The sequence below is a fragment of the Ursus maritimus genome, unplaced genomic scaffold, assembly GCF_017311325.1.
Source record: "Ursus maritimus isolate PB19 unplaced genomic scaffold, ASM1731132v1 scaffold_5, whole genome shotgun sequence".
NCBI lineage: Eukaryota > Metazoa > Chordata > Mammalia > Carnivora > Ursidae > Ursus > Ursus maritimus.
This window is the reverse complement of record NW_024426663.1, coordinates 59,008,875-59,025,250: the sequence shown is the minus strand read 5'-3', so window position 1 is coordinate 59,025,250 and position 16,376 is coordinate 59,008,875. Positions and strand designations below refer to the sequence as shown.

General features: G+C 49.9%; 1 protein-coding gene across 2 annotated transcripts in view; it reads right to left on the bottom strand.

Annotated features, from left to right (window-relative positions):
- Positions 1-16,376, bottom strand: part of CUNH5orf15 (chromosome unknown C5orf15 homolog) — a 106,765-nt gene that overhangs the window by 42,434 nt on the left and 47,955 nt on the right. Inside the window, exons 2-3 of one of the 2 annotated variants that reach the window (XM_008691616.2) lie at positions 8,487-8,601; positions 1,098-2,382 (exon numbers count right to left, since the gene is read on the bottom strand). In XM_008691616.2, the coding sequence (XP_008689838.1) occupies positions 2,346-2,382; positions 8,487-8,601 (152 nt within the window). In that variant the 3' untranslated portion in view covers positions 1,098-2,345. Of the gene's footprint in view, positions 1-1,097; positions 2,383-8,486; positions 8,602-16,376 lie in introns of those variants that run through there. The other variant, XM_040622456.1, reaches the window with a different exon arrangement.

The following is a 16,376-nucleotide window of genomic DNA, read 5'->3' as shown; positions in this document are numbered from 1 at the left end:
TTAGAGCATATTCCGGAAAATACTCGATGAGCCAGCTGTTTTCTGTTTCAACGTCAAAATTAATAAGTACCGTTTTAATACTCCTCACTGATCCCGGCTTCCAGGCACGGATGGCAGGAGGGAGAGCCGTGTTCCTGCCCCAGGCCTGCCCAACGCTGTCATTCCCCCCCCCCCACGCAAACTTCAGCTTCCCCATCAGTTACATGGTAATCGTGAGGCCCTCTCTCCCTGCGCCGTGCCTAGGAAGGGGCTTTGAAGAAGTGAAAGGCCCCATAAGTATATGCTATTGATGATTGTTCTTTTCATTCAAAGACAAGGGTTTGTGCCCTCCCCGTCCCCTCCACATGGATGTGAGCTCACGGTTAGTATGTATCTCTGAAAGCAACAATCTTTTTCTAATTTATAGGTTTGATAAAGGTTTCCTAAGCACCCACTCTGTGCCAGGCAAGTTCTAGTCACCGGGGACACAGCCTGTCCTCCTGGAACCTACAGTTCAGAGTAGCCAGACGTCCTAAACAACTGTATATGTAAGGAAATGGGGGGTCGGTGCTAATAACGTCTGAAAGCTAAATGGAATGAAGGATTTTCAAACGACGACTAATCACAAAAGAAGGAAGGGGAAGATGAGAACTTTTACCCTATGCCACATCACCCAAGTTGATGGTTGGCTTCGGGAAGAGGAAAGTTCTGCCCCCACTTGAACACTGACTCTGGCCAAAGCTGGTCTCAGCCCAGGTTTGCTTACCTTGGTACAAATAACCAGGGCTTCCCTCCCTGGCCAGCAGTTCCCCTAAAGAGTGAGAAGAAAAAACAGGAGGATAAAAAAAAAAAAAAAAAAACAGGAGGATCAGGTAATTCTCCCATTCAACTGTGACCCTGAGGTAACTACGTTTACTTTCTGGCTAAAAGACAAAGAAAGGTAGGGGGTGGGGGCAGCAGAGAGTGATACAGAGTCCCTTGTACTGATAAACACACTTAAAATTCTAGCCAGAAACTTTTTTTTTACAGATTTATTTATTTATTTTAGAGAGAGCATGCGAGAGGTCAGAGGGGCAGAGGGAGAGGGGGAAAGAGTCTGAAGCAGACTCCATGCTGAGAAGAGAGCTCAAGGAGGGGCTCAATCCCACGACCCTGAGATCAGGACCCTGAGATCACGACCTGAACCGAAACCAAGAGTCGGACACAACCAGCTGTGCCACCCAGGTGCCCCTCTAGTCAGAAACCTTTTAAGGTTTCTTTTTACTCTCAGGGATGGACATACAAAGTCCAGTCTCAGTACTGATCCCATCACAAACCGAACTCCTCTCCCAGCCCAGTCCTTGGACATCAGCTGTGCACTACAAGCCCAGGTGGGCCGGAACATCTGCAGCGACGGGAGACCCCCAGGAGGGAACAGCAAGGTGGCCAAGAGGGCGAGCTCAGGCGCCATGCTCTAAAAACACTTCCTTCCTCTCTCATGGACACCTTCCCAGCTTCCAGGAATGGGAGTGCCTCAGGCGGCCAGCACCCCCAATTCACCCTCTGTCCTAGAGCTGCCATGACCAATGACCACAAACAGGGTGGCTTAACACAAGAGGAACTCATTCTCTCACTCTTCTGGAGTCTAGACACCCAAAACTGAGGTATTGGCAGGGCGATGCTCAAGCCAAAGTTCCTAGGGGAGGAGCCTTTGTCGCCCCACCCTAGTTTCCAACAATATTCAGCACTCCTTGTTCAGGACTACACCACTCCAACCTCTGTCTCCCTTGTCACATGGACATCTTCTGTGTGTCTTCATGTGGCTGTCTTAGAAGGACACCAGTCTCTGGCTTTAGAGCTCAGCCGAATCCAGTATTACTTCATCTTAACTCTTTCCATCTGCCGATTATTTCCAAATAACATCATATCTGAAGTACCAGGGGTTAGGACTTGAACATACCCTTTGGGAGGAGCACAATTCAACCCACAATACTCCCCATGCACACTGTTTTTTCTTCATCAGCAGCTCAGTCTTTGGCGGAAAGAACATTCTGGAAAGATGGCCCAGGAGCTTTGCAGGATCCTGGGGTTTGGGGAGAGCCCAGGGTGTGGGATGGCCCCTGAGGACTTGCCAGCGCTGCCCGCAGTCTGGATCTCTCTCCTCTGAGCACCTGTGGAGGAGGCCGTGGAGGTCTGGGGTGTCCTCGCTTCTGGAAGTAGCTCGGGCGGGGCCTTGGGCTCCCAAAGCTCCTCTGGCCACAGTGACCCCCTCGCCCAGAGGAATGTTTCCAGAGGCTCAGAGCCCAGCAGTGAGTCACAGCAGGTCCCCCACTGGAAAGCGTGACGTTTCTGCTCCAGTGGCATTTTCAAGTTTCCTTCTCACAGCTTCAGATGTGGTAGGTGGAGGTGGACAGCAGCTTTGAGCTAAACGAATGCAGAGGAAGTGTCAGGCGCAACAGTCCTGAATTGGGAGCATTCTGAACACCCACCGGAAAGACGGGGTGTGTGAAACAGCAGAGAAAACGAAGCAGGCGGGGCCGGGTGGGCGCAGGAGCCAGCCTCCCAGAGACCATCTGATCTGCATTCAACCGGAGCCCCTCTCTGCACTACATCGCTGGATAGGGGGGTGCCTTGTTTGTCTTGTTTTTAAGTTCCAGCAATGCCACCTACTCACTCTATGGCCTTGGGCAATTAATCGGCCTCTGTGCCTCAGTTTCCTCATCTGTCAACTGGGGGGTAAGAAAAGTGTCTACCTTCCAAGGTTGTGGGGGAAGGCTAGGAAAGGCTCCCTGAATGGTTTTCCATTCACTCCCCATTTCTGCCTCCTGTCCCTTCTCCCTTCAAAATCTCCAGAGTTCTGTCTAGTTTAGGCATAGCTAGCTTCCAGTTTAGTAAGCTAAAAAAAGGTGGGGTAAAGTGGGATGAAAAGAGGTTAGGAATGCCAGACAAGAGGGATTCCTGCTTGCTACTCCAGCCCCAATAAAGGGAAACCTTTTGACCGCCAACAACAACAACAAAAAAAAAGTTATGGGGAAGGTTTCTGGGAATGGGCATGCGCCTCTGGCTTTAGACCTCTAAGTCAGGAGACCCCTCTTTAATCCCAAGCAGGGGTCTTTGCATGGTGACACTTGACAAATCAGTGGATCAGCAGCATACATAAAGATTCCCGTGCCAGGATATTTACTGCAGCATTACTAATAATGGCAAAAAAAAAAAAAAAAAAAAACTGGAAACAACCTAGATAACCCAAAACAGAAGAAGTGGTTATGGGATTACAGATCCACAGAGCGGAGTATCGTGCGACTGTTAAATCAGAGGAAGCAAACAAAACTCTCCCCATGGAATCCCCGTCCTGGGAACTGGACCTACCCACATCTAAATGCGCAGGAAGTACCACTGGGAGGAAAGACACCAAAATGAACAACGCTTTCCTCTGGGTGGTACAGGTCTGCACAAGGCTGGCTGTCTTTGTGCTCTTCCACATTTTCCAAATTTTCTAAGACCAATTACTTTTTTTAAAATGAGCATGCCACTCCCCAAAGTTGACGAGAAACCTAGCATCTGTTAGGTTTTAGGAAGGTCTCTTTCCNNTCCTAGAGTCATGCAATATTCTTGGGTCCTGTACAGAGCAGAATATTCAGGAAGAGGGGTGCCTGGGGGGCTCAATCGGTTGAGCGACCAACTCTTGGTTTTGGTTCAGGTCAGGATCTCAGGGTCCTCGGATTGAGCCCCACGTCAGGCTCTGTGCTCAGTGTGGAGACTGCTGGGGATTCTCTCCCTCTGCTCCTCCCTCCCCTGCTCATGCTCTCTCTTTCTCTCTTTCTCTCTCAGTTTCTTCCTCTCTCTAAAATAAAAATAAATAAAATCTTTAAAAAAGCAGCCCATGCAATAGAAAAAAAATTTTAAACAAGAAATAGAATTAAATAAATAAAAACAGAACAGGCTATTCTTTGGACGCCTAGGTGGCTCAGTAAGTTAAGTGTCTGTCTTTGACTCAGGTCATGGTCCCAGGGTCCTGGGATTGAGTCCCACCTTGGGCTCCCTGCTCAGTGGGAAGCCTGCTTCTCCCTCTGCCTGCTGCTCCCCCTGCTTGTGTACCTACTCTCTCTCGTTCTCTCTTTCTGACAAATAAACAAATAAAATCTTTTTTTAAAAAGAATATTCAGGCAGGATCCTAACATCTTCGGTCTTCCCTGGTCATTCCAATTTGGCATCAAGGGTGGACTTCTGCTAAACCAACCAGACATTCTCCCTGGGTTCCTGCCAATTCTTAGGGAGCCCCTAGGCCTGGGGCACTGGTCTCTATTGCTTGGGAAGCCTGACAACCAAACCACCAGCCCCTTCCCAGGTTTAGAGAAAGTGCTCCAAGTTTTTCCGTGAGAGTAGAAACTGCATCATGTGTTTTTAAACACAACTGAGGAGGATATAATAGGCACAATGAGCCACTGCAGGGACGATGCTCCAGTGACTCTGGATGGCAAAAGGTCTGCGGATGGCAGGAGAGTCTTAGCGTGCATTCCAGAAAGCAGGGGTGAGTCTTTGCATCTGGCAGAGGGCATGAACGAGCGGGGAAGCCTGCAGTGGGGTGTACAGAGGCTGCTAGAGCGAGGGGCACACTGGGAGGAGCTGATGTGTCAGAGTTGAATGTGGAGACAACAGTCCTGACCATGGACACGTGGAATGTGTGACCCTGGGGCCACATCCCTCCATCTGGCCGCTGGCCTCCCCAAGGCCATCCTGTGAGACTGGATTGAGAGTTTCAGGTGGGAGAAGCAGAGGGGGTGCAGAGGACACTCCGGGGGCTTCCTGCCTCTCAGGAGCCGGAGCCTGTACCTACCAGGGTCAGCCGCCCTCCTCATGGCTGACCTCCTAGCCTTGGGACCCCTGACCCAAGAACACCCCAACATATGTGCTCTCTGTCAGGCCAGAAAAACGGGGCCATCCTCTACTAGGAATAAGTTTGATGTGGTTTAAACACAGCAGGGGCAGCTTCAAGAAGTACCCACGGGAACATGCCAGCAAGAGGGGAACTTCCATTTGTCTTCCTGGGTGAACTCCCAGGCGACCTCCTGGGCCCAGGCAGCCTCCCATGAGCCCTCCCAGGCTCCCACTGAGCTCCCCGAACACATTGCTCTCTGTTCAGTCTTGGCCTGTGTCCCTCACTGTGCACTCAAGGCAGGAGCTAGAGTTCAGGCCTAATATTACATACAAGACAATCACATCCTCCCATGGGAGCCAGAGGCCACCTCATTCTCTTGATATTATAAAGCCTGCCTCCTGCAAACCCCGGTTGTGTCCCCTGTTCTCACATGCAACCCCCACGTGGCTCTGTGCGGTGTGCTGTGTCCTCCTTCCCCAGGCTTTGTGTCTGTATGACTGAGAAATGGCTGTCCAGGGTCAGATGTTGCGTGTGCAGCCATCACCCTAGGGCGGGAACCCATCCCTCACCAATGGGGTGAATAAGAGGCAATGAAAACACCCTGGATTCTCTCAAGAGGAAGGCTGAGGGCCTGGATAGAGCTATACCCAAGACGGGAGATGCCAAACAACTGTGTGCAGGGCAGGACCGGGCCTGGGGCTCCCCCAGTCAGGGCCCTGGCTCTGAGAAAGGCCTGCTTAGCCAAGCTGCCCAAGGCCAGCAGGTCGGTCTAGATGACTTCCACTTTCCTAGGCCTTTGGTAAATGAAAGGTCAAAGACACGCCAAGATAGAGCCATAAAACCTCTGGCATGTTTTAAATGTTTACATTTAACAAATAACTGCTTTGAACATTAAAACCTCGCTTGGAATAATTCCTAAGTCTAAATGTGAAGAGGTAATGGTGAATGTGAGTCTTAGGCCAGAGGGCTCCCTGCCCTGGCACCAGGCTGGGCCCTGCCTCGCTGGGAGCGGCGCTGGGGCCACATGTGCCTGACTGGGGCCTGTCCCGGTGACCGTGAGGTCAAGGCACCTTTCCCAGGTGTCCGTCTCCCTACCGCCCTCCTCCTCTCCGCCACTGGAGCCCTGTAAGCTGTGGAGATCTCTGGCCGTGGGGGGACCCACTGTTCCCTGCTGGCTAATCGTCTTCTTTGCCCCTGGTAGTTGCTGGTTCATGGGTGGCCCAGGGGTGCCAGATTCCTAGCTCTCTAGCAGACGATCTACCATGTCATCGTGTTGCCAGGGTGGTCAGCAAAGCCTGGCCTCATCCAGAAAGACTCCACGTGTGAGAACTGAAGTCCATCTCTGCGTCTTCCCTGTGGCCTCACCTCTGCATCTCCTGACACACCCTGAAGCTTCACACATTCCCTCCTGAAGCCTGGACAGCCTACACTGCATGGGTGCCCCTCCCCAGGAGGGCTCGCCTCCCCCCTCCCCCCGCCACACACACACACACACACACACATACACAGCCTGCCTTGTAAGGATAGGGTGGTCCCCCCGGCCCCTCCAGACCACTTGGGTGACAGGACACAGTGGCATGAGCCAATGGTGCTTCCACTGTCCCTACTGCCACCCCACCCCCTTGCTGGCCAAGACCTCACCCCGGCACTCCCAGATCTGTGTCCTCAGCACTTGCTGGCTTCAGTGAGCTCCCGCTGGCCCTTCCGTTTACTTCCACGGGACTCAGCTGGTGAGGTGGCCAGATGTGTCCAGGGAGGCAGAGAGAGGTCTATCTGCACGCCATTGGGGTGCGGACGCTTCCGGTTCTAGAGAAGTGTGAACTCCGCTAGATACCCTATCTTCCATTCACTGCACACCCACCGCATGCCACGCCCTGTGCTAGGAGCTGGGGATCCGGGGAGTAGCAAGCCACACACTGCCCTGTCTGCACGGAACTTGCCTCCTCACCAAGGTGGCAAACATTCAGCTGAGAGCACACGGAGTACTTAGCCACTACTGCAATCTGAGCAAATACCCAGGAAAAACATAGCGCCCTGCAAGCATGCACCAGGGGCCCTGCCTTCAGCCAGCACAGGGGTGCAGTGGGCAGTGAAAGAATTTAGGTTGGGACATGGAGGGAGCGAGGAGAGGAGAGGGCTCTGGGCAGGGAGAGGGGCGCTGTGTGGAGCCTGGGCTTGTTGCTCATGAGACCCCCGAAGAAGGCACCTGTGGCCACAGTGTGGGAAGCACAACAGGGAGGGAGGGCTCTGAGAAGAGGCTGGAGCCAGGCGCCCCCACCCCCACCCCCTGCAACCTGAGAAGCAGTCCACTTCCCGGGACTAAACTGCTCAGGTGAATCCTCTGGGCAGGTCCCAGGCCTGACCCCTGGAAGCTGGCTGCTCCCCAAACGGCCCCCACTGTGGCCTCTCATGGTCTCTGAGAAGAAGTCAGTCAGACAGAGAGCCCCAAGGTGTCTCTCTGATCAGATCAGAGGGAACGAGGTAGGCCTGCTCCTCGCGCATTCCCACTCACCCACTCCTTCAGGCCAGTCCTGGGGGAGATGCTCTGGATGTGGGGGGCAGAGGACCTGGGGGCAGGGCTGGCTGGTCACACTTCAGACCCTCTGCCCCTCCCTGCATTGCTGGCACCGCTAGTCACACCCCAGATGGTACTTTCTTACAGTTCTGCCGCTGGGCAATTAAGCTCCCAGGGGTGCTATATTTAAGTTTTGTCAACACGGCTATTTATAAAATGCTGCTTCTCAGGCGTGGATGAGAATCTCAGGGGGAGTTGGGGGGTGGGTGCGGCACTCCTCCAGAACGCTAGAGCCTCTAGAGGCCCAGGATGGGGCCGCAGAGGCTGGTGGGAACGTGGACAGTCACCAAGGAGGACGTGGCCCAAGGACACAGGACCAGCATCTTGACTGCAGGGAAACAGGTGCACGTGCTGAGACTGGCCTTCAGTCACACTGTTCTCTGCCTCAAGACCCCTCATCCCCGCCCATCTCCAAGTGTTCAAATCCCACCACCCTTCCGCATTTGGCTCAGATGCCCCCTGCCTCCATCTTCCCTTTCGTTTCTGCCCCCTCCTCCCCTTGATGCTACCACAGCTCTCCGCAGCTGGCTCTGTTCCTGGCTTAAAGAAAGGCCTCTGCTCCACAGAGACAAATAGGCAGCAGCTTTGTTTTTAATGTTTCTCTCACTCCTGCCTGCAAACACACTCTACTGGCTCTCCTTTCCTGTCACTTAGAGCCATCTTGGGCAAATCCATAACTTTTGGGGTCATTTCTCACTGTAAGGATGATCTCACCTTCGAGTGGTAACAAGTCCTATCTAGTCCCATCTTTACACAACAGTGTGAATATACTTAGCAGGACTGAACTGTATACTTAAAAATCATCAAGATGGTAAAATTTTGTGTTATATGCATTTTATCACAATTAAAAACAATTTTTTAAACCTTTACTCTCACAACCACTTTTAGCCTTTTCGTATCCCAAGCTCAGGCCTATGTCCCCAGCTGAGGGACCAGCAGTCGAGGCATGTTGTATCACTACACGAGGAGGAAGTAGTTGTATTAGAATTCTCCAGAGAAGCCGAACCAATAGAAGATACAGATATAGATTACATAGAGAGAGAGAGAGCGGTTTATGATAAGGAATTGGCTTACATGAGTATGGAGTCTGGCAAATCCAAAATCCGTAGAACCGATGTCCCAGTTCGAAGGTCATCAGGCAGGAGAATTCTCTTACTCACAGGAAGTCCGGGCTTTGTTCCAATCAGTCCTGCAATGGATTGGATGAGGCCCATCGACATTAGAGAGGGCATTCTGCTTTACTCAGTCTACCGATTCAAATGTCCCTCCTACCTAAACATACCCTCACGGAAACCCAGAATAATGCTTGACCCGAGATCTGGACACCCATGGCCCAGCTGAGCGGACACATGAACTTCACCACCCCTGTGTAAACAGCAAAGACAGCCAGAGCAAGTCAGGAGGCCCAGGTTCCACCCTGCCTCCTGCCCTCACTCTCGGCTGGCCTCTCCAGACCTCAGCTCCCACATCTCACGAGGCAAGACGAGGCCTATGAACAGCTCCGTCAGCTGTAAAGTGCTCTCTCTAGCCACAGGCTGCAGTGGTGGTGGTGGTGGTAATCGCATTAGCTGCCCTTGGTAAATGAGTGGACGGTTGCCACACACAGCTGTAGTGGAGGTGGGGGTGGGATCTTTGCTGGATACCTTCCTGGCCTGTTGATTTCCAGAGGGGATTTATGGGCCCTGGTAGTCATTATTTCAGGGTGACTTATCAAAAAAAAAGAAAAGTGCCTGCGGCCTCATCATAAGCACTTATTCCACAGGAAAGTTGTTTGCAAAACACAACAGACATCAATAATGATGTTCACGGAGTTGTAAATCTTCTAAGCCTGCCTTTCCTTCCTGGGGACTAACACACTTGATTTGGTTCTCCAGGAGCTCAGAAGTTTCCAAATAGATAACAGAATCCCAAAGTCCATTAAGCAAGGTAATTTACAACAGTGGCAGGCCAAATTCAGGGAAAGACATTAGAGCATTTTCCCATTTGGCTGGCAGGAAAGACATTATTCTAAGCACACACACAACAAACGCTGTTAGGTGACAATGAGGACATCGGCGAGCTCCCTTAATGAGTTTATTCATCCCCTTAACCATGGAACACGTTAATTTTGAGTAAAAGTTGTACCACCGGATAAGATTCTCAAAGCCCTGATGTGGACACACGGGACATCATTTCTGGCCCATGAAACAGGCATCACTGGACATTGTAACAAGGCGAAGAGGGGGGAAATGTCAACTTCCTTTAGAGCCCTGCCTCAGACCTCAAGCTCTGGCTTGTCAAAAGTATAAGGTGAAGAAGTAACTCCAAACTCTATACTGCAGAAGCATCCGGATGCCTCGCAGAGTGCTGTGGGAGAGGAAAGAAACACAAATTGCTATTTGTGAAATTGCCACATTTTCCTCATTTTTCATGTTTTAAATGACAACCAGAAGTTTGGTTTCCTTCTCTGCTGCTTTGTCCTGGGGGTGCTGTCACCCCACATGCCTTTCAAGGTCAAGAAAGGAGACTTCCACTGAGAGAAAAAGAAAAAGTTCCATAAGCTCTCCTGTGGCCCAACTATGGAGCAACCCAAAGAGACAGAATAGAAACTAATTTGTAATGGAGTACTTATTGAGCTCCTATGGTATACCTTTGTCACAAAGGACAGAAAACCAACTTGAACTGACTTAAGTATAACAATGAATTTATTGGTTATTGGGATCCATCCTCCCAACCAGTACAGTAAACTCTTTCTTCACCTGTTGGCTCAGTGTCATGAGAAGCCCAAAGTGGCCAGGTGGCAGTCCCAGCTTCCAGTTCCACGGTGTCGTCGTTTTATTTCCTGGTGGAAGCATTCCTCCCTTGGAAATCAAGCTGAGCTCAAAGTTGCAGGGCCATGAGGCAAAAATCATTTCAGTGGATTATTGGGTAGAGTAGTGAAAGGCGCTGCTCCCACCTTCACTCTCTGAATTCCCAGATCCCTGTCTTCTGGCACCAGGATCGGTCCTTGATTCAAACTGCATACTGCACCCAATAAGATCGACTCCCGTTCTTTCAGGATGTTGTCTCCCAATTGGTGCCGTACATGAATATTCAAAAGGCCATTCCACTGTCACATTGGGTTGAATCATTGAAATTGCCAATTTTATAAGTCAAAAACAATTGAACAGTGGCAATTTCCCATGCTTCGACCTATTATCAGGCCAGCTACTTCGGGACAATGGGGCACATGATAAGACCAGTGAATTCCATGGGCATGTACCCATTGCGTGCTTCTTATACAGTGAAATGAGTTCCTTACTGGGAAGCAATGTCAGAGGAGTACCTTAATGCGAATGAGGCATTCCAGAATCCATGAATGGTGGTGCTGACAGAAGGCAGGGAAGGCAAGTCCATTTGCAGAATACATGTCTGTTCCAGAGAGAACCAATCGCTGTTCCCACCATGATGGAAGGAGTCAAATATTCCAAGGACTGATGCCTTAGCAGGGGCTCAGCATTGGTCTCTGTTGCAGGCAGTTTAAGCCATTAGCAGCAGTGGTGATAACCAGATCAGCCTTGGAGAAGTCCAGGTTTGGAGTCCATATGTAGTCTCCATTCCTGCCACTGTAGGCTCTTTTCCATGGGCCCATTGAGCAAACACTGGGACCACTGGGGAAAGAGGTTGACTACCTCTACAGAACGTGTCACCATGTCCACCTGATTACTGAAAGCCTCCTCACAGTAGGTGCAATTTGGTAAGCATTCACAAGACACAAAAATCTTCATGCTCTCTGCCCTTCCTGAGAGATCTATGCATTTACCTCTTATCCAAACTGCCACCAATTTCTGATCCTGTTCTTTCCAAGTCCCTGATCACCCTGCCAAATGATTAGCCATTGCCCATGAATTAGAGTAAATTCACACTTCTGGCCACCTGTGAGTCCAGAAAAAGTGGGCCCCCATGGGTTGTTCTTAAGTTCTGACCTCCTAGAGGATTTCTCTTCAACACTCTCTTTCAGAAATATTCCTTATTCGTTTCTGCTGTAGCAATCCTCTTCTAGAATGTGCCAGCATAGCCTCCAGAGCCCTCTGTAAACTGAGCCTGATTTTTTTTCCTTCCGTCAACAGTAAGTTCTAAGAAACTTACCATTTGGCCAGAAGTGTGGATTGAGGAAAAGGAGGGAATGCAGTAACAGTGGTACTCGTGTCTCACTTATTCATGCAACTTACTTGTACTCTCTAATTCTTTGGAGGGAGAACCCTGACTTGAGGGATTGCTGCTGTGCAAGCCCCCCCAGGGGTGAGGAAGCCACATAATTCCCAACACATGATGAGTCGCTCAGGTGGCCCATTCTGGAGGCTAGTCTATCTAGGAAGCCAGGAACTGTTTCTCAAGTGGAGAATAGTTATTTGCATAAAAAAGCATAGCTTTGGGGGCACCTGGGTGGCTCAGTCAGTTAAGCATCTGACTCTTGATCTTAGCTCAGGTTTTGATCTCAGGGTCATGAGTTTGAGCCCCACATTGGGCTCCACCCTGCGTGTGGAGCCTACTTAAAAAAAAAAAAAAAGCACAGCTTTTCTTCAAAACCCTGATTCTCCCACTGGGGCTTAGTAGAGTCTCCACACGGTGTCTTTATTTACCATCGATAACCTCGAGTATCCTTTGACCTGCTGAGTCTTAAAGCTCCGTGTCAGAGCATCTTGTACTGCCGCCTGCACCTCCTGCAGAGTCCTCTTTGGGCTCAAGGCAAAACTTCAAGCCTTATAAATTAATACATAGGTCAGAGCAGCATCCTAAAATGTAGTACATGTTGCTTCCAAAATCAAAAAAGGCCCCAAAGCATTCCGCCTCTTTGAAGGTAAGGGATGCAAGATGGAGCAACTTTTCTTTCACTTTGGAAGGAATATCCCCATATTCTCCAAACCACTAGACTCCAAAACACTTCAGAGAACTTTCATGGGTTTAGTCTCTCATCCTCTGGCTTGTATGTGTCTCTAAGCCTTCTAAGATGCGACTTCCTGCTTATTGGTCCAGTCAGCAGGCTCTCATCAATGTAGCGGGTCCGTGCGATGTTCTGTGGCCCGTGAAGACCATCGAGATCCTTACAGCCTGTAGCATGTCTGAGACAACACCACCAAGGACCCCCGTCAACAGAGTATCTGACGCATAAAAGCACAACTATTTGTCAGTTTGAAAACTTGCATATCAGGTGCCGGGAGTTGTGTTGACTTGTGCCGATAAAGTTACGACAACTAGAAAAGTAGCTATATTTAGAATCACCAACTCATTTAGGTCCGTGATGACCCATAGTAAGTTTCTAAGACCTACCATCTTTCTGCACAGGCCAAATAGATGAGCTAAGTGGGTATGTGATGGAAACCACTACCTCTACACCTTTCAAGACCTTTCCACACTAATCTCTGACATCCTCCCCCTACCCCCCACCCCTGTCAAGAATGCAGCATTGTTTTTGGCTTACTATCCTTGCAGGAAGGGCAGAGTTCATAATAGTTCTCACTTCACAAGTCAGGGAGCTAATGTGATGATTCTGCCATTTGCACAGTGTGTCTATGCCCATTATACATTGAGAAACTAAGGAAATATCACAGAGTTAGGTCATGGACCCAATGTGAAATGAAGTTTGTTCAAAACTCCATTTATCACCTGACCACCATTAACCTTTCCTTTGGTAGACTACAGTGGCATTTGGAGTCCCCGGGAATTAGTAAAAAGTAAGATTCAGTGTCAAGTAGCCCCAAAAAGGACTATACAGTTCCTTCGTCTACATTCACCCTAGTAAATGGTGGTGGACCCACGGGGGAAGGACCATGTTTACAGTATACATTTAAATATGTACGGCATTGTTGCGGATTGTTCCTCAGTAGGACCAAGAACCCCCTTCAACCATGTGGTTTCTGGTAATGTGAACTGGCTTAGGTCTGGGAAACTGCGTGAGAGACCATGGCTCTCCCTTGTGGGGATGGAAGCTTGGCTTCTGGCCACTGGATCTAGGCCGTACTATAATTACCGAGCCCCATGTGGCTCCACCTCAGGTGGGTGTAAGCAGCTGGGGTGGAGAGAGAGCTGAAGTTTGTCTCCTGCTCCTCAGCCAGCCCCCTCTCAGCCTCTTCCCCAGCTCTTGGCTCAGCGACTTTCTCCCTGAAAGACCTTCCAGTAAAACTCTCCATGTTTCAGGTTCCACCTTATATAATGGAGGCATTATATATAGATTATATGTACATAATGTATTATATATTATATAGACATTATATATACACGTGACATATATATAATATTATATATAGTATATGTAATATACTATATATACTATACATATAGCAGGTACATCCTAGGGTTCCCATGAAAAGTAGAGTGGGTAATCCATGTAAAGCAGGTAGCTAGTGTTAAAGTGCTCAGAACTGCCAGACATCATCATCATCATTACTGCTTCTGTTGTTTATTATTATTATTATCATTATTATTTTAAACCAGAGTATACAAATGGCCCCAATCCATCTACCAGGTCAGGAATCAGGGCACATGTCCTCCTCAGCTGCAACTCGGGCAGTGAAAGGCAAATCTCTCAAAATGGACTTGGGCTGAGCATACACACAGACACACGGCTTCCTCAAACTTGAGAACTTTGTACAGGGAAGGCCAGTTTGGGGTGAGGCCTGGTGGTGGGGAGCAAAGGCCCAGAATGTGGGCATTGCCTTGGAAGTGCAGACATTTGACAGCTGGCACACTCTCTGACTGCTCTCTTCCTGCTGGCTACCAGTAGGCGGATAGCTGGCATGGCCGGGGTGGGGGTGGAGGGGGGAGTTAGCAGTCTGATAGCATTTTCTTTTCACAGGGGCCTAGAGAATAGAAGTGGAATTTGGAGAAGCTACAAAGATAACTTGGGGCCGCTTTGAACATCCTAACCAAAAGCATTTCTGCATCCCAGAGATGGGGCAGCCCCATCAATCCATAAGTCCTTCAGAGCTACAGCCTCAGATGTGGGCTGTGTGGAGGGACCCAGTATCTGAAGCCTCACAGAAGTCGACCAGGGAGATCTCCTAGCCCATCCTTCCTGGGCACAGACACCGAAAACTCTTCCTCAAGTAAAAAGTCAGTCTTCAGAATCCTGAGCTGTTGTCAGAAATGTCTCTGGAGTCATTACTGGGAAGCTCTTGCTTGTTCCCCAAAGCCAAAGACTACAGAGAGAGCTGGGTCAACAGAAACTGCCGAGAGTGAGAGCAGCTCATGCCTCCCCTTCTTACCTTGGCCCTCCGTGAGCAGGAGAGGTCAGAGCTGACTCAGCGACATCCCACAGTCGTCTCACCCCTTCCCATCTGGGAATGATACCATGGTTACAACTGGCTCCCAGGCTATGGAGAAGACAGGACTTTGTCACAGGGCTTCTGCCTAAGAAGCTCTAGACAGCCTAGGGATTTACCTACTGAAGCAACTATCCCAAATGGCCAACTAGTCTTTCAACTGCGGTGCCATCCACTAAAGTATATAACATATCTGGGCATCGGTGCACCCCCGATCTCTAATTCCTACCAAGTGGCTGTCTGGTCTGGGAATCATCTGTGTATCTCCAAGGAAGCAAGGGGTCAAGGACCTGCCATGGAATCAGCATTACCTGCTGAGGCCAAAGCTGTTTCTCCAAGCTCATGCCCTTTGCCCTCCATGGAATCAGTGGAAACTGGAGATAGAACACAGAATGACTTGAGGTTAAGACTGACAGACCCCAAGTGCCCCAGCCAGGGAGACAGGTGGAAATGATAGCTGTGCATCACTTCGCCCTGTTGTCTGAGGGAGCCTTGGACCCCCTGCCAGAGTCAGAAGCATTCTTCCAGCACCAGCAGAAGCTCTGAAGTTTAACTTTTCCTAAGAACCGGGGGAGAGCCTCCTTTATAGTGTGGTCACACTACCCCCTGCTGGACAGAAGGCAGCATGACAATGAGCCCTTGGCCAGCACTTGCAGAAGTTTGCCAAGAGCCTACAGTGGGCAAGACACCAGGTACACAGCAAGCACTCACTAAATGTTACTGTTATCATCACTGTCCTTTAGTTGCTGTCGTTGTTGCCCCTGTTACACAGAGAGCACCTGCAGGTCATGTGAGCTGACAGGGGTCACGGAAGAAGAGGTCTAACGGAACCCTAGGTGAGAGGGACTTAAGAGAAGCCAAAAGGGGATGATGGCCAGAGCAGAGCTGGGACGCATCGGGAGAGGCAGAAAGACGCCCTCTGCTTCCTGACTCTGCCTCCAGCTGTCTCTCAGAGAAAGGATAGCTTCTTCAAGTGTGATCCCTGCGCACAGGGCCCATCTTCAAAGTTAGAGGGGCAGAAGACGCCCAGAGCCCCAGTTACCTACAAAAGCACCTCTCACTTTCACAGAAGGCCTGGCCCTGCCGCCCCAGAAAAAGCACCTACGGGGACCGAGTCTTCTCAGCCCAGGTTCCGCTAACAGACTACGCAAACGCACCCCATCCCCACACTGCAAACATTTGCTGAGCCAACCCAGCTTAATGTAAGCTTGTAGCCAACCAAAACCTCAAGTGAGCTAACATGACCTTGCTGTTTTCATTTTCATCAAGATAAGAAAATGCCAAGATAAGTAATTGTCAGAGTTAATAATTTAACAATGCAATAGACCTTGTAATTAAAAACAAGCTGAAGGAGGCCACAAAGTGATTGTAATAATGTTTCAAGGGCCAATTACATGAAAGCCTCCTCTCACTATGCCAGGAGAGCCAGAAGGGAGGAATCAGACTCATTAGGGCTTAGAGTGGTTTATGCATCATGAAAACACTTTCCTCAATGTGTGGCCTATCAGAATGCTTTGGATAGAGAGTTAAGATGGCGGAGGAGTAGGGGACCCCTTTTTCAGCCGGTCCCCTGAGTCGAGCTGGATAGGTACCAGACCAGCCTAAATAACCACGGAATCAGCCTGAGACGCAGGATGATGCATCTGGATCTCTACAAATGAACATCTCCAGCGCTGAGTATTGA